At 36.9% G+C, this 23,400-nt stretch overlaps 5 protein-coding genes across 7 annotated transcripts in view; 4 read left to right on the top strand and 1 right to left on the bottom strand.

The window, feature by feature from the left end:
* LOC126380333 (uncharacterized) overlaps positions 1-6,432 on the top strand; it is a 48,738-nt gene extending 42,306 nt beyond the window's left edge. For both annotated transcript variants that reach the window (XM_050029682.1, XM_050029683.1), the window contains one exon: positions 570-6,432. The gene's annotated coding sequence lies outside the window, so the exon portion shown is untranslated. The remainder of the gene's footprint in view (positions 1-569) is intronic.
* A 2,007-nt stretch (positions 6,433-8,439) lies between these two features.
* LOC126380361 (sarcoplasmic reticulum histidine-rich calcium-binding protein-like) lies at positions 8,440-23,157 on the top strand. 2 transcript variants are annotated; one of them, XM_050029742.1, is made up of 2 exons: positions 8,440-8,529; positions 22,088-23,157. In XM_050029742.1, exon 2 carries the CDS (start codon positions 22,113-22,115, stop codon positions 23,085-23,087), a length of 975 nt encoding a protein of 324 aa, XP_049885699.1. In that variant the 5' UTR covers positions 8,440-8,529; positions 22,088-22,112; the 3' UTR covers positions 23,088-23,157. The 2 variants fall into 2 exon arrangements, with proteins under 2 accessions (XP_049885699.1, XP_049885698.1); XM_050029741.1 differs by lacking the exon at positions 8,440-8,529 and adding an exon at positions 14,356-14,487.
* Positions 10,582-12,517, top strand: LOC126380315 (uncharacterized). The gene has a single exon (XM_050029647.1). The coding sequence runs from the start codon at positions 10,602-10,604 to the stop codon at positions 12,366-12,368; it is 1,767 nt and encodes a 588-aa protein (XP_049885604.1). The 5' UTR covers positions 10,582-10,601; the 3' UTR covers positions 12,369-12,517.
* On the bottom strand, positions 12,998-14,083 carry LOC126380365 (uncharacterized). The gene has a single exon (XM_050029747.1). It carries the CDS (start codon positions 14,060-14,062, stop codon positions 13,112-13,114), a length of 951 nt encoding a protein of 316 aa, XP_049885704.1. The 5' UTR covers positions 14,063-14,083; the 3' UTR covers positions 12,998-13,111.
* Positions 17,285-18,388, top strand: LOC126379764 (uncharacterized). Its single transcript, XM_050028581.1, has one exon. It carries the CDS (start codon positions 17,285-17,287, stop codon positions 18,386-18,388), a length of 1,104 nt encoding a protein of 367 aa, XP_049884538.1.
* Positions 23,158-23,400: the final 243 nt, after the last annotated feature.

The following is a 23,400-nucleotide window of genomic DNA, read 5'->3' as shown; positions in this document are numbered from 1 at the left end:
ATAGGATTTGCCGTTGGTTCCGATTGTCGGTCTAGATACGCCAGCAGGATACGCCAGCAGGCTCTGCACGACAATCGCGCAACCACCAGCCGCGGCAAATGTGTCTACGAGGGTAGACGTCGTACGGCTAATTGGTCAAACCCCTCGATATATATTAGAGCCGCGCGCGGCGCGGGTGCCGTGCGTCGAGAACTGGTATTCTCTTTAGTGACAACTTGATAACTTTCGTTATCAAAGCAAGCTTTATGTAACAACATTATAGGTGCAATAAATTATCCACCGATTAATGATTGTAATTTATTTTCGGAACATTTTTGGTATTTCAATCAGAAACTTGCTTATAGAGAGACGGTAACGTTATTTATTTAATTTTAATGAATAACATTTGGCCTGTGCCCAGCAGTGGGACGTATGTAAGCTGTCTGTGTTATGTTATGTAAGTCCTAACTTTGTTGGAGATAGCAATTACGGTAACACTTTGATGACAACATTGCTAAAAATGTACGGGAATACCTTGTCTTTTTATACCTTGGTATGTATCATCATTATTAATATCTTTCTGATTTCAGATTGGAATTTCCACTTCCATATTCACGTGTGCGGAATTGGAATCCAAACCATCCTACTAAAATACTAATTACAATGCTCTCAAATACTATATTGATATTCATTTATATAATGTTACAATAGTTTTAGTCATAGAATATTTTTTTAAACGAACTTAGTTAATAGACGACGCTCAAGAGGTTACTGTCCCTATATCTATGTGTCATACGTTATAGAATTCAAATAGAGTTAATTTTTATCGTCGCTTTATCTTTAGAGTTTAGAGAAATGTTATGATTCGACGTTGTGGATTACATTTCGTAATTAATAATAAATCTATGTAATTCTTAAATTTTATATAATTGTAAACTATATGCATTTTATTTCGCGTGAAAACGCTCTATTGCTCATTAACATTAAAATTAGGAGAACTGAGAACGTACTCGTGGCATCTTTGCTGTAGTAAAATGTGTTAATTGATTTGTTTTATATTCTCTCGTTCTTGTATGGGACATAAGCATTTTAAGCATAATACGTGAAACTATACACGCAATAATGATCTTGGATTTATCATACGTTGTGCGAAACGATTTCAATTTTCGGTAACTTTATTTTAGCGTAATTGAAAATAATCCTATAAATTAAGAAATTTTAACTCTTTTACAATAATATCTCATTTTATAGTATTCTAGAAACCAAATATCAGTATTTGTTTTAGCAATATGTGACGTCATAATACGTATAGGTTTTATTGTATTTATAATATATTTCGTTGTGAGTTTCGTGCCTTTCGTATCTAGTCTGATCATTTGTAATGAAAGGGACGGCGTAACCTCTTGGCGTAAATATTAGTCAGAATTAGAAAAAATAGATAAATAAAACGAATTGCGAATGTTCGAAAATATAGATTTAAGTTTTAGTCATGTTCGATCGAAGATTATTTCTCGAAAGGAGATTAGTTGGCGGTAGCTAAATTAGATTTTTGACTTTAACGAAGCGGGTGGTGTCGATGAGGATGGCAGCGCGGATGACGTCACCTTGTACCTATGCCTTGTGCGTTACAGCATGGTGCGTAGGAGCTGACCTAGCTCTCAGCGGGGCTAACATGCGCACCTTGATAAAATTATCATCGATTTTATAAATATTGTCAAATAGGATAAGTGGTTTTTTTCACTAACATGTGTGCCACGTGATTTTGTTTGTATTTTGACAGGACGTCGTGACTTATTTGGGTTCATTGGCACCAATCGACAAAACGACATAATTATATCATATAAATTGTATCTCGATAAATTGACCGTGACAAAATTTTATCACGTTGCACATGTTAGCCCTACTGTGAATTTTATTTTCTTTGCCTGTCTCTTTCGCACTAGGCTGTACTCTATATTTCTGTCCTGCTGTCATACGCACCATGCTAGAGCGCAAGAACTAAATCTTTTTCGGTCGCCGTAACCATTCTTTGGTCTTTAATGTCTTCCAATGACTGGGTAAGGACGAGACGGCCAGTACTAACTTCAAAAAGATATCAATTGTTTATTCACACTTCAATAGCTGCAACGTATGAAATATGAAATATTTAATTTTAAGAATAACGTCACTGATGTCCCCGATGCCATCCTCATTCCTTTGGAACCCAACGGACAAAGCAACCAGCTAAACAAGTACCAAATCTGCCGTAGAATTGTAGCTACTTTATACTATTTAGAAATTCTCTTAAATCTACTGGTATTGCTTAATGAAATGTTATGAAATAATGAATATTCTAAGTAAATAATTTTACAAAAGCAATAAGACCAATTTACAACGAACGCCATGTCACAAGTCACAACGCTATTGGTGGCGTGTACAGATAACAATTCTAAAATTTGTGTCACAACGACGGATGGTAACAAAAAAAAATGCAATATTAGTAGCCAAAGATCTGATATGATTTACCGACAAATTGCTACGTGAATTTCTATAGAAAGGCATGTATAGTTATCGAAATAATATCAAATATCCTTACCACTTGACCACAATTACTTTTTATGTAGAAATAATATATTACATTATTGTGTGCTTATGGAATGTGCCGGTGTATAGAGAGATAAATTGAAAATAATAGGTTATTTTTATATACACGCAATTTTATCCATCGTGATCTTGGCAATGTATGATCAATCTTTCAATATATTGTCTGAGGTTTGTGTGCATGCAGCTATAATACCCTATTATTAATAGACCTCGTATAACAAATAGACAATCAATGGCCCCGATTCCTGCAGACAAGTCCTAACTTTATTTTAAGTTATACCCGTCATTTTCTTATCCGCCGAAAAGGAAAAGGACGGATAATAGTCAACAAGTCAATTTTAAAACGAATGAATAACCCGGGCGAATAAAATACGCATCTCGTTGGTAGGCAATCCGTTTGACGTGCTGTCTACTTAACTCTGCCGGGTTATTGGCGGATGTAAAGTTTTTAGACGGTTGTTTTAGATTGCTGTTTAAAATTGACGTGTCTTTATGCCTGTCGATTACCCGTCCCTTTCTGTTCCAGTGGATAAGAAAATGACAGGTATAACTTTAAATAAAATTAGATGGCGTCTGCACGAATTAGCACCATTCTCTGTAAAAAAGTGTCCGCGGCGAATCTTGTCACAAGCGACGGTGTTTAACGACACAGTATTCATAATCATTCATTTATTGCAAAGTCACGAGCAGATAAAGCTGTACAATCGATCATCATCATCTCCCTAGTATTATCCCGTTTTTCACGGGGTCCGCTTACCTAACCTGAAGATTTGACAGGTCCGGTTCTTTACAGAAACTACTGCCTGTCTGACATTCCAATCCGCGAAGGGAAAACCAGCCCAATACTGGTTAGGTCACATTCGGGAATGTGTTTGCCCTCACGTTTTCCTTCGCCGCTGAGCACGTGATAATCATTTATGTTCCAAACATGAATTCGAAGTCAAATTCGACAATCACTGGTTTAGGCTTGTGCTGGATTAAAAGTGAGAGGCAAGCGTTCTACCAACTGGGCTACTATGGATCAAAAAGCTGCACAACCGATATTGTAGTTTATTTGAACAGCCGTAACATGTTAATTTGAGGAAACTAACTTATACTATTTACGTAGCTTAATGTAAACGCATTCGGACGCTTTTTTAGGAAAAACTAATAAGCTAATGGTGCTAATTCCTGTAAATACCATCTAATTTTATTTTAAGTTATATCTGTCATTTTCTTATCCGCCGAAAAGGAAAGGGACGGGTAATCGACAAGCATAAAATTTATGGAACACACGTCAATTTTAAGCACAAATCTAAACCAACCGTCTAAAAATTTTACATCCGTCAATAACCCGACACAGTTAAGTAGACAGCACGTCAAACGGATTGCATACCAGCGACGTACCTTTTGATTCGCCCGGGTTATTCATTCATTGACTCATTCTTCCTAAAATTAAGAGCTGTGTATCATCCGTCCCTTTCCTTTTCGACGGATATGAAAATGACGGATATAACTTAAAATAAAATTAGGCGGTGTCTGCAGGAATCGGGGCCAATGTGAGTCTATTTGTATATAGGATGTCACTGCTATTACTAATAAAAAATACACAAGCGTTGAACACACGTGTAAGTATAAATAAAAACAACAAGAGCCAAACAAAATTAAATCCTGTGAGGGACTTCCCAGGCCACGTTCCCTAGAAGAAATGTATAACGTAAATAACGCTGCCGATGACCTCTGTGGCCCAGTGGATGATCGATGAGCTCACGATCCGGAGGTCCCGGGTTCAAACCCCCGTGGGGACATATCACAAAAATCTATTTGTAATCCCTAGTTTGGGTACGACATTACAGGATGGTCACCTGATTGTCAAAAAGTAAGATGATCCCTGTTTCGGAAGGCACGTTAAGCCGTTGGTCCCGGTACAACTATATCCCAATTAGTGTAGTCGCGAGGTCCCACTCTTCACCGAGCTTTCGTTGTATCGCCGTCTATAATGCACTTAAGATAAATTATTACTTACTGATGTCAGTCGGTACGAAGTCTTTACGTAAGTCATGTCAGGGACCTATGTGATCAAGAAAGTCTCTCATTGACAAATATTTCGATTGAACTTTGCTTGGCTGTCAAAAACTTCGCATGTACAACTCGTGTTCAACGCTTATGCAGCATTTTTATTAGTAACGGGGTTAGTGTAATTAAATTTTGTATTGTCTGATTATAATTTTCTGTATGATATTTTTTACCTGAATAACGTGTGATGTATTTTACAAATAAACTTATGAATATAAATTTGATTCGTATAGTATAACATCGAGCGACACACCAGAGTCAAAAGAATATTAGAATATGAACCATCGAAATAATAGCAAGTTCTATACCACATCTTATTGCTTACCCTGTAAGAAAGACAGCGTGATATTATGTTACTTACAGGTTTTTAAACGTGCTTATGTTTTTGTTTACTTAAAAGTGCAGTTTATATACTTAAAGAACATTTTACAAGTCTCAATATCCATTATTAACATAGTGTTAAATGAATTAGGTTGTTCATAATGTTCATACACAATTTTCAGCCTTGAGCAATATCATGCACCCACTTTACCCTGTCGCACTAACGTATTTGTTATTTAGTGAGACTTACAGTTAAATTTGTCAAAATAGTTGATGTGATATAATACTAAAGTGTGTATGTTACTGTAAAAGCCCAAAATAAGTCTTAAGATTTACCTAGTAACTGGTCAAAGTTCGAATTGTTTTATTTATTTATTTTTATTTATTTATGTTTTTCAATAATCTAAAATTACCGTACGTCGGGCTTTTACAACAACATAATATAGATTATACATATTAATGTTTGTAACTGTACCTATGTTCCGATAGTATCTAAAGGGTAGATGTTTACGGTCATAAAAATAACACTAAAGTAAAACTCACGAGAGAAGTCTATTTCGTTTTCTTATTATGGTTCCATTTACTATGAATCTGAGAGCTGTCAAAATTGACATCTCTCGTGATTTTGACTTTACTCTCATTTGTCATTTGATATTTATTGTACGCTCTGGTGAGTGAGCCGACGTTATAAAAAGCAAAAACATATCTATCACCCAATAGATTTAATATACTAGCGCATAGATCGGCTATGAATAAATAAAATTAATCCATATGTATGAAGAGCGTTTATATAATTAAAAAACGATAACTTTTTACACTCCTTAACGCTCTAAAGTTTTGAATAGTTCTAAAACATTGGAACAGCGTGGGGAGTATGCTCTGTGCCTCCTCAAGTTAATTGAGGGGGACTCTACCCAGCAGTGACGTAGACGTAGGCTATTGATGTTATGTCTAAACATTACATTTAGATAGTCAATGGTCCACGTGTAAAATAAAAATGCATGTAAGTTATTTTGCGAGCGCTGCACGCACGTAACCAAAATTAATCCAGTCTACTAAATACCAAAACAAAAATTTCTTATTTTAATTTTGCAAAAGAAAGTGATATGGTTTCGTTTACCTATCTCGCTTTAACATACTCTTTTGCATCGCTCTGTCTCTTGCATCGCCGATCTGTACGGTATATTAAATCTATTGATCACACAAATTAAAATAATGGATTCCCCGATTAATTTTCCATTGTAAGTTATTATATTTTTAAGTATGTTTTCATTTAAGAGTGCAATATATACGTAATGTAATGTTTACCCGCAACCGTCCACGTGTTTTATGCATTTTTATACTTTTACAACAAACACTACTATCACAGGTTATTTACACGTATTGCGAACCGATAAAATATTGCCGAGGCTCTATCTGTGTACAAAATAATGTAGATAATATTATTTTTGTAATAATGAAAACGTTAATCGAAATAAACTATCTGATTGGTTACTCATGCATTTTTATTTAACCTTTTTTACCGCCAACAACACATACCACAAAGATAAATTATTAAATTCTGATTACTAAACAAAGACAGATCTAAAAGTGACAAAAAATGTTTTCTTTTTTTTTTATGAAGAAAAATGTATAAGTGAGACATTTTGTCACGTTTTTCTATGACGTCACTGGTTGCTTTTTAAATAATGATTCCAACGAATAAGAATGATTCCATTGTAATTTCGTGTTTTGAAGTTTGTAAAAGTAATTGATTTGACTAGTTGGAAACTACCCTATTGCTCAAATAACAAACATAAAAATTGGGTTAGATCCACAGAGGCCCCGATTCCTGCAGACACCGCCTAATTTTATTTTAGGTTATATCCGTCATTTTCGTATCCGTCGAAAAGGAAAGGGACGGATGATTCACAGCTCTTAATTTTAGGAAGAATGAGTAAATTAATGTGTCGGGTTATTGACTGACGTAAAATTTTTAGACGGTTTAGATTTGTGCTTAAAATTGACGTGTGTTCCATAAATTTTATGCTTGTCGATTACCCGTCCCTTTCCTTTTCGGCGGATAAGAAAAGAACAGATATAACTTAAAATAAAATTAGATGGTATTTACAGGAATTAGCACCAGATTATCAATAAAACAATTTGCAGCCACTCTTTTTATTATAATGAATAATTAATGTCATTATAACGGATTATTATCCCATCGCCGAAATTACCTACCCTAGTTATACTAGCAGACAAATAATCTGATGAACTATCCTTTTGAAAAAGACATTTGCGATCACAGACTTGGGAATTTTGCGCTTTTAAGATCACACGGACATCCATACAAAAATCTCGTACTTACCGTGTGCGGCTTTACCCCATGCGTGCTACCTGGGGCCTACTTATTTCATAAAACTTACTATTGTAAATTACAACGACAATGTTTGTTCATTACGTAGCTAACTTGAAACTGCAAAATATTTGTGATCACACACCCCGCAATGTACATCAAATTGTCTTTATAATTTACAATTGTAAGTTTTATGAAACAGGCCCCTGGTCGTTTCTTAGTGACCCGTATATGGATCACTGGGACTGTCAATGAGTTAAGTAGACGTAAAGGCCCCCTCCAAGGGGGCCACCCCTTGGAGGGGTGAGGTAAATCAAACTCATATTGATACGGGGCAGATAACCTATACGTAGTAGTATTGTCGATGATATGGATATGACGAATCGTTTAGTAACAGGTGCATATGACCTTCATTAACCATATTGAGATTTGATATTGAATTTAATTTTTAAATTGCAATGAGACTACTTTCCCCAAAAAATATAGATGGCGCTGTACAGATTAAACGTGATAATTACCATCGGGTCGGGTACATAATTATTCAAAAATATTATGTAAGTAATGGCAGAGCCATATGGGTGAATATCAAAATGTGACAAGTTTGGTGGCGAACTCGTTTCGTGAAAAATTGGGTTCCGACAAGAAAAAAAAAAAAAAAAAAAAAAAAAAAAAAAAAAAAAAAAAAAAAAATATACGGTCGAATTGAGAACCTCCTCCTTTTTTGAAGTCGGTAAAAAGGATCCAAAAGGATCCGAAAGGATGTCGGAACCCAATTTTTCACGAAAAAATAATATGAAAGTTCGCCACCAAACTTGACATTTTGATATTCACCTTTATATGAAAATAATTGTTGCGTGTAATTTGGATCAGATATGAGAATATAAATATGTTGCTACCTATATGGCTTATTTTTATCTTAATTAGAATAATGGGCCGAAGATGGTGCCTTGGTGTAATAACAAGGGTCATAATTTATATCTAAAAACAGAGATAAAAGATGTATATGTCTATTATCAATGAAATTAGGTTGCGCAAAGGCAACATTGTACAGCGCCATCTTTTTTTAAGAGCCAAGCCTGGAATGTCCCTCATTATAATGTGTAATTAGGGACGACCTTCGACTACCGTTGAGGGTCGCGCGATCATTCGCCGCTCAGTATTGCGAGGCACCTGTTTCGCAACCTATTGTTGTGCGCACCGCTATTTTGACACTGGTTGATTGGCCGATTGGTCACAATCACAGCGATACGTAGTAGGTATGACATAGGTGATTTTTTTAAGTTATAAGTAGTTATATTGATACGGTGGATATCATTCGGTTGCCTATTGATAAGCAAAAAATGACAGTGATTTAGAAAATTGTAGTAGGCACCTATACCCACAGAAAAGAGATAACGACGATTCTATGTCCCTTTTATTATCTATAAGTAGGAACGCCCCGGACACTCCATCTAAATTTCCTGTCGAAAAATTCATGAAAATTTTAGCGTTTTTTTAACTATATTCAGTTCCATACTTTTTCGACGGAAAATTCCACTAGATATCAACTCAGAATCATCCCTCAAAGTTTTCGTTACGATGTCACTAACACCGAAACAAAAATTCCACTTGATATTAACTCAGAATTATGGTCTGAATCATCGTTACGATGTCACTAACAACCATACGTACTTATATGGCAATCTGCACGTACTTTGATTTACGATGATTCAGCTCGTTGTGTGTGTGGAATTGAAATTTTCTATCGCAAAAATATAGAATTGAAAATAATGAATTTCCGACGGAATAGCAATTAGCCAGGATCGACTGCTTAACATATCACCTTACGTTCAAGCAATCGAGTGATCAGCCTGCAATGTCTTAACCAAACTAGGGATCGCAAAGTGATTTTTGTTCCCACCAGGATTTGAACCCGGGACCTCAACTACTGGACTATTGAGGGCGTTCTATACATGATGTGTGCCTGACAACTGACATTCATCCATGCCTTGATAATAACATACGTCATCCACGCGCTCTGTGTTCTTGCGGGGTAACTTGAGAAGACGAATCGCCTAGTGTCGTCACTTTTACACATTTAGACAACATATTATTTGATTTTTCTTTTTTATAGCACTAACCCGTTCTTAAGGAAACATTTGTTCATGAACTTTCAGCTCCTTTTGCTTGTAGACTGCAGTGCACTGAAAATTATTATTAATACAATTATTTATATAACGTAAACTGATATCACAAACTTCGTAAAACGATTCTGATACAATTATACTTACATGAATACCAAAATTGTTTTTATAACATGTCGTAGTTTACGAATTCTTTTAAGATGAGAAACATAAACTCTCATTGGCAACTGGGTCTCTGTGCCGACAGCTCTTTTTAAATGTTTTTATTGAACTAAACAATAAATTTTAGTTGTGAACTAATAATCTCTAGTGCTTCTTGATAATCTTCGGACATCCTAAAAAGAAGAAAGATATCGTCGCACTACTAAATTTGAAGATTGATAAAATAGTTTGAGGATTAATTGATTATCAGCGTCCGCTGATTAAGAGACTTGAATAGTATTTTATGCAACAGTTGTATAAGAAGGGTCAAAAAATGCGAGTGGCGTGAGTTGCGATGTGAGCCTTGGCGAACATCGCAATAAGAGACGCCACGAGCATTTTTTGACCTAGTTATACAACGTTGCATACAATACTTTTTCTACGACGACGTAATTTTAAACGAAACACAAAAATTTTCCAATTTATTTTCCAACGCGCGGGAAAATGGCGGCAAATGTATACTTTTTTTTTATAGTATATCTATGGCACCAAACAAAGTAAAGGTGCCAGTTTCCAGGTCAAAAAAAAAAAACAACAACAATGCTTTTTTGGCGACATTATAGTACAGTTACACTTTGTAAACAATGCTTTTATAGGCCATAGAGCGTACACTTTTTCAAAGAGTTTAATTATGTATGTACTTATATTAGACTTTTTGGTTATTTAAATGCCAGATTAAAGTAGAGGAGTAGAAAAAAGAACAAACAGTACAGTTTAGAGGTCGCCCTGCCAGCTGGTGTGCCCTATTGTTTACAGTACCATTGCTAACAGCCTAGTGTTTGTCAACAACAATCAATGAACTGGTTTGAAATTAATCACCTATTTTTGTTGTGTTTAGAGGATATTTCTCAATACCGTCTGACCTGGTCGACGGAGCCATTGTCAACGAAACAATGTTGGTACCAAAGGAAATAATAAACAATTCATATAAACATGATTAGGAACGCCCATTTCCAGTTTAATTCGAGTCTAGCACTTGAAAACACGTGAAACAGTACCTAGCGATGATTCGTATAATACTCATATTATTTTTCGTGGTCTGTGGTGATGTGGGAGTGCAATCAGTTCAATATCGCATGCACGTTTCTAAGAAGTCCAAGTCAAGTTCAGCGCCTTTCAGGAGTGCATATGTGTTCAACCACTTCGATGATGACCCGGAGATGTTCAATGCCATTGAAAATCACAACCCACATGGAGCAACACTCCAGATCAAACCTTACTCAGGAAAACGTAGTGCATCGGAATATTCAGATGGATACAACATGGAATACAGAGACAAAATTGTATACGCATCGGTAGCTGATAAATATAATAACATCGATACAAACAATCACAAAAATCGAATAAGAGATCAAATGAAAGCACCTAAGTATGACTACGTATCAAAAACGCAAACTAATGTGAAACGAATGGTAAACGGCAAACCATCAAGTCTCGAATCGTCAATTAGCAAAGTGTCAAAAGAGAAGTACGTCGATAAAACTGGTGTAACAGTAACAGACAAATACAGTCATAAGGATAACCATACGGATCATAATAATTATCTGGAGCCACGTGACTATAATGTGGCCAAAGCGGAAGCGAAATATAGCTCTCATTATTTACCTTCGAAGATCAAATCAGACGCCTTATACGAAAGATTAAAATCTTTAATGCATTATCGTCCCAGCACATCAGAAGTCAAAACGGATTACAGTTTTAATCCTGTTCTTGACTTCCATCATGTTGATGATGACGACATAAGAACTAGTTCAAGAGTGTCCTATGAAAGCTGGCCTTATTTTTTTCATACACCTTACGAATATGAGCATACAAAGATTAATTCAGATATACAAAAAGCAAAAGACAAACGATTTGCCGTTGATACCGACCACAAAGTGATTCCTGTTCATGAGCACCATCACGATATGCCGAGCTATTATCGACCGCCACTTACCACAATCCATCAAACAACTACTCCTGATAACCCTATTTCAGGTCATCAGCCATTTTTTTCTTTTGTTCTCCACGACTATTTTGACAAAAAAGTTGGTGATGACGATCCCTTGACTTTTAAGGGCTTAAATTTAGGAGAAGATTCATACTACGATTCTAAGCTGCAAGTCCATGACGACTATGGTAAACGTAATCGAAGACTACATGAAGATTTCCCTGACAGTGACTACGAAGTTTTAGATGTAAATTATGATACCGCAGGCCTTGACAGAGGTGAGTCAGCAACAGAAAGGGGTTATAAAAAGAAACATGGATATGACCAACACGAAAAGGGTAATAGCAAAAATAATGAAGAGAAAACAGTTACAGAGAAAAGCCATCACAAATACAGAGGTTTTAAAGATTTTGTTGATTCCTTCGCCAACAGATTTGGAAACGAAGACCACAACAGAAATGTGCAATACGCATTGAAAAAAAATCAAGATAAAGGAGAAAAAAGAAAAGGCTTTCACCGAGTTTATCATAAAGATGAATACCAAGTGGACAATGAATTTTACGACAATAATAACATTAGTTCTCATGGCGAAGAAAGTGGAAAATCAGCTTTGCGCAGAGGAGGGTCTGAAGGTGTCTTACAGTCTCATTCTGCTGCTGCTTTGGAGAATGAGGCTGATGCTTACAATAAAGCTGCAAGTGCGCATGGACATAACTACGAGAACAATAAAAGTGGACTGGAAAATGTTTTAGGATTAAATAATGACTTCCATAGATATATAGATGTAGCAAAAAAGGCTGCTCTCAGCAATAACGCTGACTACACCGACACTTACAAATGAATACTTCTGCTGCAAATCTCTCTTCACAATCGTTTTCTTATACAATCAACAATGCAAAAGGTCTCCACACATCATAACAACAGATGTGGTGCAGACTGTATTAATTGTTTCCCATTTCAAGTTATCGGAATAATAGTGCCTTAATTAATAACGTGTCACAAGAAAATCGATTTCAGTTGATATTTGTTATTATTCAATTAAGTTTTCTACTTTAATAATTAAAAGCGTTAATAAAATAAATGTTATGCACGTTTTATTTTTACGTTACCTCTACATACTTACTTAGTATTATTTAGAAATCTTAACTTCAACTTATCCACTGTCATTCCATTTAACTTCTAAATATTCCATTGTTAAATATAATAATTGATAATAGTTTTTTAAAGAATCCTTTTTAGTAAGTAAGTACTTTAATAATAATTTAAACATTTTCCTAGGCACATTTTTAGTGTATTTTGACAAGATATACTAAGTAGGTAGATCTTGTTGCTTGAACGTTTATATTTTTAACTTTATTATAAAATATATGGTGAAACTGCAAGATGAATCACCCAAACAGCATATACTTAAATAAAAATATGTATTATTAGTAATAATATTTTATTAAGTGCATAAACCAAACTTAAATGTACTCCGCAGTCAATACGATTTACAATGTGATCAAAATGTTACTTAAACAATCTTCGAATAATTTAAAAGAACATAACAAGCAAGGATAGGACCAAGGTAAAGAATATCAAACTTTAAAAGAAAAAGGAGAGATAATCCCGAACCTTTGACACTAGTGCAGCTTTACGTCCTTGGTGGTTTATGTATTTGTTCGGTTTCCAAAGTGACCTGATCACCCGCGGAGATTTATGGTCTAGTTCTTTAGTTTCATCCGCTTCATCACTCGCGTCATCAGAGTCACGAGCTTTAGATTTAGCCTCACTACTCTTTGTAGTGGAAGAGTAATCGTCATAGTAATCTTCTTTGTGTTTTTTATTCCCCTGATTGTTTCTCTTATTTATCATTTTTGAACCTGATGAGGAAGCTGAGCTGCCCGTATTTCTGTGTGGTTTATCAGTGTTTGTGTATGATTCAGATGTCGTTAATACAGTTTCTGACTCATCTGCATTGCTACGACCGGATTGTTTGTTTTTATTTCTTGGTATCAAGGGTTTACCTCTAGCTGAAAATTCGTCATGATTTACATCAAACTCATAATCATCCAAGTTAAAATCTTCATCTTCATGTTCACCGGATTCGATAGGGGATTTTGACTTAATAACATTTGCTTGAAAACCGTCGTCGTAGTAATCCATATCATGGAACTTAGGTATAGGTTTCTTAACAAGTTTTTTCTTTTTATCTTTTGGGATTTTCTTTGTGGTTGTGCTTTTAGTGATATTTTCATCGTTAGACTCAGTGGAGTCTCGCTCGATTCGAGACATTTTCAGGGCTTGTCTTGTAGTTTTTAGGTGTGATGAAGCTTTTTTATTGTCAAACAGGGTTTCTCCGCTTAGGCCGACGGCACCTTCTTCTTCTTTGGAGAATACGTTCGCGGTGTCATCAAAGATAGCCCTGGTAACCCTTGAAGGTGGATCATCGGCTGGTTTCAACGCTGTAGTTCTCTCTGAACTTTTTGGAATCAGTCTGCAGTGGAATGGTAATATTAAATATACACTAAGTATGGTGAAAATTAAGGTTTTCATTTTTACGTGTCGTGTCACGGATCATCGGTGGTCGACTACCCGTACTACATTGTTCATATGTATAATGTAAACTATCAGTGTTATCAATTATTGTCTGCGTACAATTGCAAACATTGTATGTGTAATAATAATATGAAGATTTGAATTCTTATTAATAACAATGATCTCAGGCTCCTCTGGTAACAGGGTTCTGCCATGAAGAAAATATAGGGGTTCATAGAAAGAAAGTGGTTCTTTTTTTATCTACGGTACGTACCAATTCCAATGGTTTACCTTTATCAGCCGGACGAGTATAGTGTGTGTTTTGCACGGTGATAAAACTGTTTTGCATACCAGCGAACCGTCTTACGTACCCTTCGAAGTGCATTTGAGTTAAAATGTATGCATCGTTAGTTAGTCTTCACAAATACTTAATTAAATTGCTTGTAAGTACCTAAATTTCTTCCTCAATTTTTAGTTCTTAAAGACTAATATTTTGTCCAATGCGTGAATTTTAAGGATCAAAATGTATTTCAATTTAACTTTTTACTTACAATATAAAACACATAAATCATTTAACATTTGAACGAAATTCAAACAATAAAGTTTAAAAAAGCCCTGTAAGTATATGTATACTTCTATAATACAAAAGGTGAAACACCAACATTCGAGATGTTGGTCATTAAATGATTTAAGTAAAGATAGGTTAATAGTACAAAAGCGGGTATATCTTCTAGCATATGGACAACCACGCATAAATAGTTACACGTACCTATGACACGTGCACGTGTGTGACATATTTCAAAACCAAATGCAGGATACTGACTGACTGACATAATATCTGCCCAAAGACCCCTATGACAAGAAAATTGAACGTTTCCACAATGCTTCCTTTATAGAGTAGGAAATCGGAGGGAAGACAATCCACACGGTCGCATTCACGGACAATGGCTAGTTCATTAATAAAATAAGTAGGTACTTTTGTTAAAATGTGATAAACTAAAAATTTCAAGCAGATTAAACCACGTATGATCGGAGACCTCACAGAACAGAACAGCCTAATATTTTGACGTCTAATGTTATATTTCAATAGGTAACGAAAGTGTAATGTTTACTCTATCACTCTGCTATCAACATTCGTTATCTAAATGAGAAACCTAAATAATGACTGATTTATCTTCAAAAAAGAAATATCCGCATCCCCTTTCTAAGCATGTTTAATCGGAACAAATTATAGTGTTGTGAAATTATTCAAAGTGTTATTACAAACATTGACCACCTATAGTAAATCCAATCGTGAATCAAATCTGTCCAGACAATATTGTCTGCTTTGTTTGTTTACTTTTGTTAATGATAACAAATATTGAACAATCACTTTCTAGAAACTTATAAGATCGATGTAGCGTCCGTCTTCGGTTAGTATAGACGTCGACAACATGGAGATTCTATTCAATGTGGTCAGTGCGCTCTTTATAGTCTACAGTTGTTTATCATCCGTGAGCATGTATTACATATACGAAGACGCACCACAAGCCGGATTTGTCGAACAACAACCGTCGTCACTAGGCAACCAGCCTTACAATGGAATTGGAAAAAAATCTTTCGCGCGATATAATTCCTTCAAATATTCGAAGGACAGAAACGGACAAGTACTAGATTCCCAGTTCAAAATAAAAAAAATGGCAGACAAATATTACATACCATCTGTCGAAATTCTAAAACTTCCCGAGCTGCAGGCTAAAGTCGAATCATCAAGAATGAAAGTGAAGGAAGAAATTCGCCCTAGAAACGAAGAAATGCGAAATATCGATTTTAAAGCCAAAGACGGTAAAGTTATTGCACAACCAAAACAAAAAATGAATAGCCAACCACAGACGCAAGTTCAACCAGCTACCGGCCAAGTGTTTGTGTACCCGAGATCGAACAGAGAAGAGGGCGACCAATCAACTAATCAACGTGCTTACATAACGATTCAGGGCAGTCAATATGAGAAAAACCCAAACTCAGTTAAAGTTAATGTACGTAGAACTCCAATTCAGACTGCTCCCCAGAAAGTCAGACTGAATAATAATCGCCAGCTAACAGCAGTATCAATACCCGGACCTGCCAACCATCACCACCACAAGATGTTAGCATCAAATGCAGTTGATAAGAACCTCCAGAAAAATACATATTATTTAGATAGGGAGGCTGATGTGATGTCTCGAGTTCTTGATGACATATCCACTAAAATGGCCACTGGAAGTAAAAAATCAAAACGCAAAGTTACATCGGATGCTTTGAAAAAATACATAGGCAAAGATGACGAAATATATCCTACAACACAAACTAAAAAAAACAGGAAAGCTGAAAAGGCTGAACGATTTGAAAGCTTGAATAAATATTTACAGCAAAGATTATTCACCCAAAACTATCAGTCAAAGTTTTTAACTGATAAAAGGAAAGCAATTGAAACTGTAAGAATTGGCAGTAAAAGAGAAACCTTGAATGTGCCATACGCTCTCTTTTATAGAGTAAATCCTGATGCTTTTATGGATCGAGACATAGGATTTATTCCATTCAGATCGAGTGTACAAAGTTTGGATATTGGGCACGTTAAGGAGAAGATGTCGCCGCAAGCTTTCAAGGAACACGTCCGTCAAGGCGCCAATACCGTTAAATTACACAAAAACTATCGGAAGTTTTGATACCTTGTGACTTTTAACGGAATCCAGTTCCAATATAACGTATTCAATGCAGTGCTAATTCAATTTTAAAGTTATTTCTAATAGTTGTTCTTTTACAATTCTCAATTTAATCAAACTTTGCAAATCCTCTGATTACATTTGTTTTATGCATAACATTGGAAAGTAACAACAAGTTTTTAAAGTAATTTAAGATACCCGCGTCCCTTTAGTGAAACTATTTACTACTATAAATCTCTTTAAAGAAATTATATTATACTGTACATACAACTTTCACAAAAAACAATAATACTAACATGGAAGTCCTTCAATGAGTTCAAATTAAACATGCAACTTATTTTTTTCCCGACCAGTGTCTAGGTGAACGCGCGACAATGCACCGTATAAATTATACAGGGTTTTTCATTATCATTGACACAGAAGACCATTGCCCAATCTAGAGAGCGCCAGAATCGGGCCATTTATGAATGTCAACGTTGGATGCAGTATTATGTTCACTATATAAGTATTTGTCTTGACCTCTGTCGTCATTACTGTGATTGACTGTGACGCCGCAAACATGGCGCGAGGTGTTGCTCTCCTATTTTTAGTGGCGTGCGTAAATTGCATGGAGATGCGGGAGACAGTGGAGAGAATGGTCATGGTGCGAACCACCGGGTCTGACCTTCAACCTGCAGCAACAGGCTACATTTATAAAAAAGATAATGATGGCCCTGCCAGTGTTACCAAAATGGGGGAAAGTGAAGTGATGGAACATTTTTCAAAAATGTACGAGCAACCGAAATCCTTCGCGGCGCCTATTCCCGTCGCTGCTGGGCCTTTTTATGTTAAAGAAAATGAAGATAAACACGCAGCTTTATCCAGTGAGTCCAAAATTATACCTGTCGTTGAAAATCAGGAGGAAAAGGATGACCATATTGACGGAATCGCTGATGAGGACTACTCGAAAATTTTCGGCGAATACGCTTCCGATTTCGGGGACTACAAGTCAGACTTCGATGAATATTTGAAAAGCCTGGGGTATACTGATGATGGGATTAATCACGAAGATGCAAATGGAAAGGATTACGGCACACAAGGACACCACGAGCATGGGGACAGCGAAAAGAAAGGGTATGGGAGTAAACACGCGTACGAAAAAGGGGGTTCCGGGGATTATCAGTCTGCAAAATATGAAAGTTACGCAGTATCAGGAGAGGGTGGACACAAAAAGAAGTTTGATGACGCAGACGAATCCGGGAATCACCATGCCCAGGAACACGGGTATAAAGGGGGAGACCACGGATTCAAATCCGGAGATAGCAAAGGTAAAGCGGTCGATGGGTTTTACAAACTCTTCGACAAAGACGAATACAAGAAAGACCATGACTTTTACGATGGAGATGCGATCAAAGGTGGCTTCTACAAATTCGATGGAGGACACACTCATCACGGATCAGGCGCCGGAGGATTCGACAAGGGAGACGCTCATGACTCGGGACATTACGAGAATGAGTTTGGAAAGAGTGGTTTCCATGACAAGCAGTCCGGAGAGGAACGCGACGCGGGTCACTCTGGGGAAGAGGGGGGAGAGTCCTCCCAACACTATCAGGGGGATTTCGGCTCTCAGGGGGAAGGTGGAAAGCACGGCAGCAGGAGCTACGGCTACGAAATCAAGCACTGACGCGGGCGTGTTAAAGATCATTGTTATACTTTTGTTGACTTTTGGTAAAGTTTTGTAAATATGTATATTTATTTTATAGATATAAAAATCTAGCCATATTCTAACATAGTTGTTTTATTATTTTTAAACACTTACTTAATTTTTTGCGAAGTTTTGATTTTTTATGCATATAAAAAGGAATGTATAAAACTGTTACCCGATTGTTCTCGATATTGTTCGATGAAATAAGCCTAAACCTAGCGAATAAGTGCTATATAATTAAATGCAAATGCGTATGTTATAAAATACAATACAATAGTGTAAAGATGTATACAGCCTCTTTATATTTAAACCTGATATGAAAGAAAATATAAAAGTGAACCGGTACGAATTATGAGTTTCGTATACCTACTTAATTATTATTTAAGTATTATTATACTACAATATTGAAATAAAAACTGCATATGAGTGAAATTGAATAAAATACGTCAGATACGCAATACACGTCTTAGTTGGGTTAAACCGAGTTACACACGATTACGAAGATTAGGATTGATATATTATGTCACCTTATGTCAATCCTATATAGTCATAATATTAAACACAGTTTCGTCACTTTTCGAAATCGTTTGCAACGGCTAGCCCCCCTTGTAAGCAATCATCATCATCATCATCATCATCATCAGCCGGTCTGCCAATAGGTCAATAAATAGCAATAAAGCTTGTAAGCAATAAATAGCATTATCCCGTTTTTCACAGGGACCGCTTACTTAACCTGAAGATTTGACAGGTCCGGTTTTTTACAGAAACGACTGCCTGTCTGACAGTCCAACCCGCGAACGGAAAACCAGCCCAATACAGGTTAGGTCACATACCTCCGAAAATGAATTTCTCGGGAATGTGGGTTTCCTCGCGATGTTTTCCTTCACCGCTGAGCACGTGATAATAATAAATGATCCAAATATGATTTCGAAAACAAATTCGACAATCCATAAAAATGGAAATCACTAATCGTTTCTATTATAAGTCCTCGTACTTGCTTGAAAAAGATAATTATTTGCACAGTAATAAAGTACCTTAATACCTACCAGATACGTATAATATTTCTAATGTAGAGACGAAATGGAAAACACAAAATTCCATGCAACGTATCTTCTTTGGTAACTACGTACTTAGTCGTTTTTCCGTCTCTCAAGCCAGTGACTGTCGCATAGCGAATAAAATATAATAAGACTAGTGTTACTCATAGTACTTACTTAGAGCGACTAGAGTCCACCTCGTACGGTCACGAGCATTAATATGTATACACTTTGGTACCATGTCACATTAACTTTTTTGACAAATTGAACTGTAAGTCTCACTAAATGTCAAATATGTTAGTGCGACAGAGTCCTAAAGTGGGTACATTGTTGCTCATGACTGTACACCTAGAAATCATGCCATATGACCGAAGTTCAATTAATACGAAATAACGAATACTGAATACTTACCATAAAGAATACCATCAACCAGAGGACCGAAGTTCAATTTCCGGTCGAGACAATAATTGTGGAAACGAAGTTTTCTTCCAGTCTCCACCAACCCGCAGTCATATAATAAGGAATAATTATTACACCAGTAATGTAGCAGCGCAGTAGTTGAAAAGCGTATACCTATATTTTTATATTTATTTATTTTATTAGAATACTCAAATTGGGAGTCCTAGTATGGCTTTCTAATAGACTACTCTGGGCGCCATCCCACTCGCGTCAGACAGAGTACCTACTGCGGGGCGGAAGGCAAGAGGGAAACCACTGCCCTATTTTTCCCTAAAAAGTAGCATGGAGAGTATTCGGAAAATGCTACACCGACAAGAGCGTGGCTCTTAAATTGATGATGATGATGACTCAAATTGGCCGGTTAGCACACGATGAGGGCGCGGTCGCGGTTGGCAATGACGATTCATAACGGACGACCGCGCGATCGTCGGTGATAACCGCCTTACAAGCACCATACAAGTACTTAAGTAAGTACCGTTTTAAACCCCAAACAAAGTTGAAAACTCGCCTACAACAATAAAATAACTGTGTTTTAAACTTCATTATGGGCAATGTTTTGTCACCTGACGTTATGTTTCGTTTTGATTAATTCATAGAAAATGAATCGAAAGTACCCATGAAACACGAAAAGTAAGAAAATCATAGTCATGAATGAACAGCAGCCGTTTTAAACCGAAAAAAATGCGCTTTTTTCGTTTTAAACGGACTGGTTTAAATGGTTTAAACCGGCCTTAATACATTTATATTCACGAGGCACGATCTGAATGTCCCCGGTAGGAACATATCACAAAAATATGTTTGTGATCCCTATAAGTAGTTTTCTTAGAACGTAAGCACGTGTGTAAGTCGTCGTTACATGAGCCAGGCCAGGGGCCTTTGGCGGCTCAATAGTATTGATAAAGGTTGATGAGGTGGGTCATATACGTCACATGAGGAAGATTTACCGTTAAAACTACAATGCTTTGCATTCTAAGTATGTTGTTGCAATGGAAAACGACCATTACTTATATGTGCACACTCGTACCTATTTCATTGCTATAGATATTCCCATTAAAATATATTTCACCTACTTATATCAAATACAGTAGCGCCTGTGAGGGACCTACTTATAATAATTACTGTATCTACTTAAACCAACATTTTCTATACATACATAAACTCACGCCTATTTCCCACCGTGGTAAGCAGAGACTATACAATTCCATTTGCTTCGATCCAGACGCACTTCTCTCGCTTCCTCCAAATTCATCAATCGAAATATTCAAGGAAACCTTTTCTAAGGACATCTCCAATTTGGTTAATGTAAGTCCTTCTAGGTCTTCCTCTGCCAGCCCTACCATCAACTTTCGCTTTATAAGTATACTGCTTTCGCAATTCTATTATTCTTATATTTGGCCTATATCTAATACAGCAGCGCCTGTTAGGGCCCTAGTTATAATAATTACTGTACCTACATAAACAAAAACTTTCCCATATCAAATATTTAAAAGAACAGTGCGAGTGATGAGAATGAGTCACTACTTAGACGAAATATAAACGAGGTACCTACGAGTACTCGCAAATGTTCCCAAAATAAAAGGATCCCACATCAGCCGTTCGTTAGTTGTGATCAGACTGTCCTAGGTACCAACAACATAAATGAGCAAACCTAAAAGAATGTATTGTATACTGAAATTTAATATATTTGGCCGGTGTTTATCTTACATATTTATATACAAATTACAATAATATACTTAATAGTTAAGATCTGAACACTGTCATCTGCCATTTGTCAATCAACGTGACTCCGAGTGTAATAACAGTCTCCGAGTGAAGATTATTCTCAAAAATATTGAATACCTATACTCAAGTTCATCGGTCCGTGAACATTGTTTAGTCGGACAGAGATCTAGTTCAAATTATATAATGACATCAAGTAAATCGTTTATCAAAACAATTGTAATTCGATAATCTTCTATAAAAAAGCATTTCACGCTCGTTAAACTTGCGGTCAGCGCGCCCGCAAAATATTGCACAATGGTCAATTTTTTCAATACCAATGTCTTTGTCACCTATAACCTCGTCTGATAAGCAAATTGTTACATGGCTGCAAGAAAGGTACATGCACGCTCACGGTCCTTCTTTTGTCTCTAACCTAGATATAAATATTGGTCAACGCTGTTATCAAATTATTACGCTACAGGTAGCAGTCCAATACACATCTCAAGATGAGAACAGCTGTGAGTGTGTTGTTGGTGGTGGCGGCGTCGTCGGCGGTGCACGTGGGCTACGTGGCGCCGGTGGCCAGCGGGTACATCTACCGCAGCGACAACAACGGGCCGGCGAGCCTCATCCAGCTGGGCGCGGTGCCCTACCAGCAGCCGCACGCCTTCGCGCCCCCGTTACCCATAGCTCAACCCCCAAAGCTCGAGGCTTTCGAAGCGTACGATCTTGCTCCCGCGCCGTTACCTTACATAGCCGCGGAACCCATAGTTGAGGTTGACGCTGGTGCCGAAGATGAAGATGACGACGATGATGATGACGACTCCTCTGAAGAATATCTGGATCACGGTCACGGTTACGAAAAGAAGGGTGGCAATGACTATGGAGCGGAACACCATGAAGTGCACGGCGAAAAGGGAAGCAAAGGATATAGCTCCAAGGATCATCACGCTGATGGAGAATCTGGTCACTACGGTAAGGAGCACAACGAAGGTTTCTACAAGGAAAGCGAAGGCAAAGTGAACCATCACCACGACGATGCGGACGCCCACGGCAAGCACCACGAAGCTGGAGGCAGTTACAAGGGCGGCAACCACGGCCACAAGAAACATCACAGTAAAGGAGAAGAAGTGACTGGATACCACAAAGTGTTCCACAAGGACGAGTTCAAGAAGGACCACGACTTCTATGATGTAGCCGACAATAGCGGTCATTTCAAGAAGTACGGCCATGAACATGAGAAGCACGGGTCGCAAGAAGGCGCGGAGAAGGAGGGTGGTCACCATGACTCGGCTTTCAAGAAGGGTGAGTTTGGCAAGGCCGGCCATCATGCTAAAGGTCATTCTGATGAGAGCGACGACGGCGTATCCTCAGAGGAGGGCCATGAGAGCCACTACAGCCAAGAAGAAGACTACGGCAAGAAGGGAGGAAGCAGTCAAGAGAAGGAATACGAGTACGAAGACGACGATGATGAAGATTGAATGCTCAAACTCTAATTATTGTGTTTATTTGTTAACTTTTTAACTTACTTTTCTCTAGTTTGTTATGTTTGATACGGACATTGTAAATATTTTTTGTATTGTGAATAAATAAATGCTTTGACAAGTAATGACTCGTGTTATATTTATTAAATTGGTAAGTATTTAAAACTAAATTATCTATAATACTACTCCAGAGCTAGTCTAGGTAGAATATTTAGAATTATGTTCACTTATACAGACTTAGTACGAATAATTTTAAAATATGTTTCAAAACATTTCACAACTTTCCTATCCATTTTTCCGGCTTTGTAAT

This window comes from Pectinophora gossypiella, chromosome Z (assembly GCF_024362695.1).
Source record: "Pectinophora gossypiella chromosome Z, ilPecGoss1.1, whole genome shotgun sequence".
Taxonomy (NCBI): Eukaryota; Metazoa; Arthropoda; class Insecta; order Lepidoptera; family Gelechiidae; genus Pectinophora; species Pectinophora gossypiella.
This window is presented reverse-complemented; position numbering and strand designations above follow the sequence as displayed.

Excerpts from the sequence above, each read along its gene's own strand:
- LOC126380315 (XM_050029647.1), top strand. The coding sequence starts at position 10,602 with ATGATTCGTATAATACTCATATTATTTTTCGTGGTCTGTGGTGATGTG.
- LOC126379764 (XM_050028581.1), top strand. The coding sequence starts at position 17,285 with ATGGCGCGAGGTGTTGCTCTCCTATTTTTAGTGGCGTGCGTAAATTGC.
- LOC126380361 (XM_050029742.1), top strand. The coding sequence starts at position 22,113 with ATGAGAACAGCTGTGAGTGTGTTGTTGGTGGTGGCGGCGTCGTCGGCG.
- LOC126380365 (XM_050029747.1), bottom strand. The coding sequence starts at position 14,062 with ATGAAAACCTTAATTTTCACCATACTTAGTGTATATTTAATATTACCA.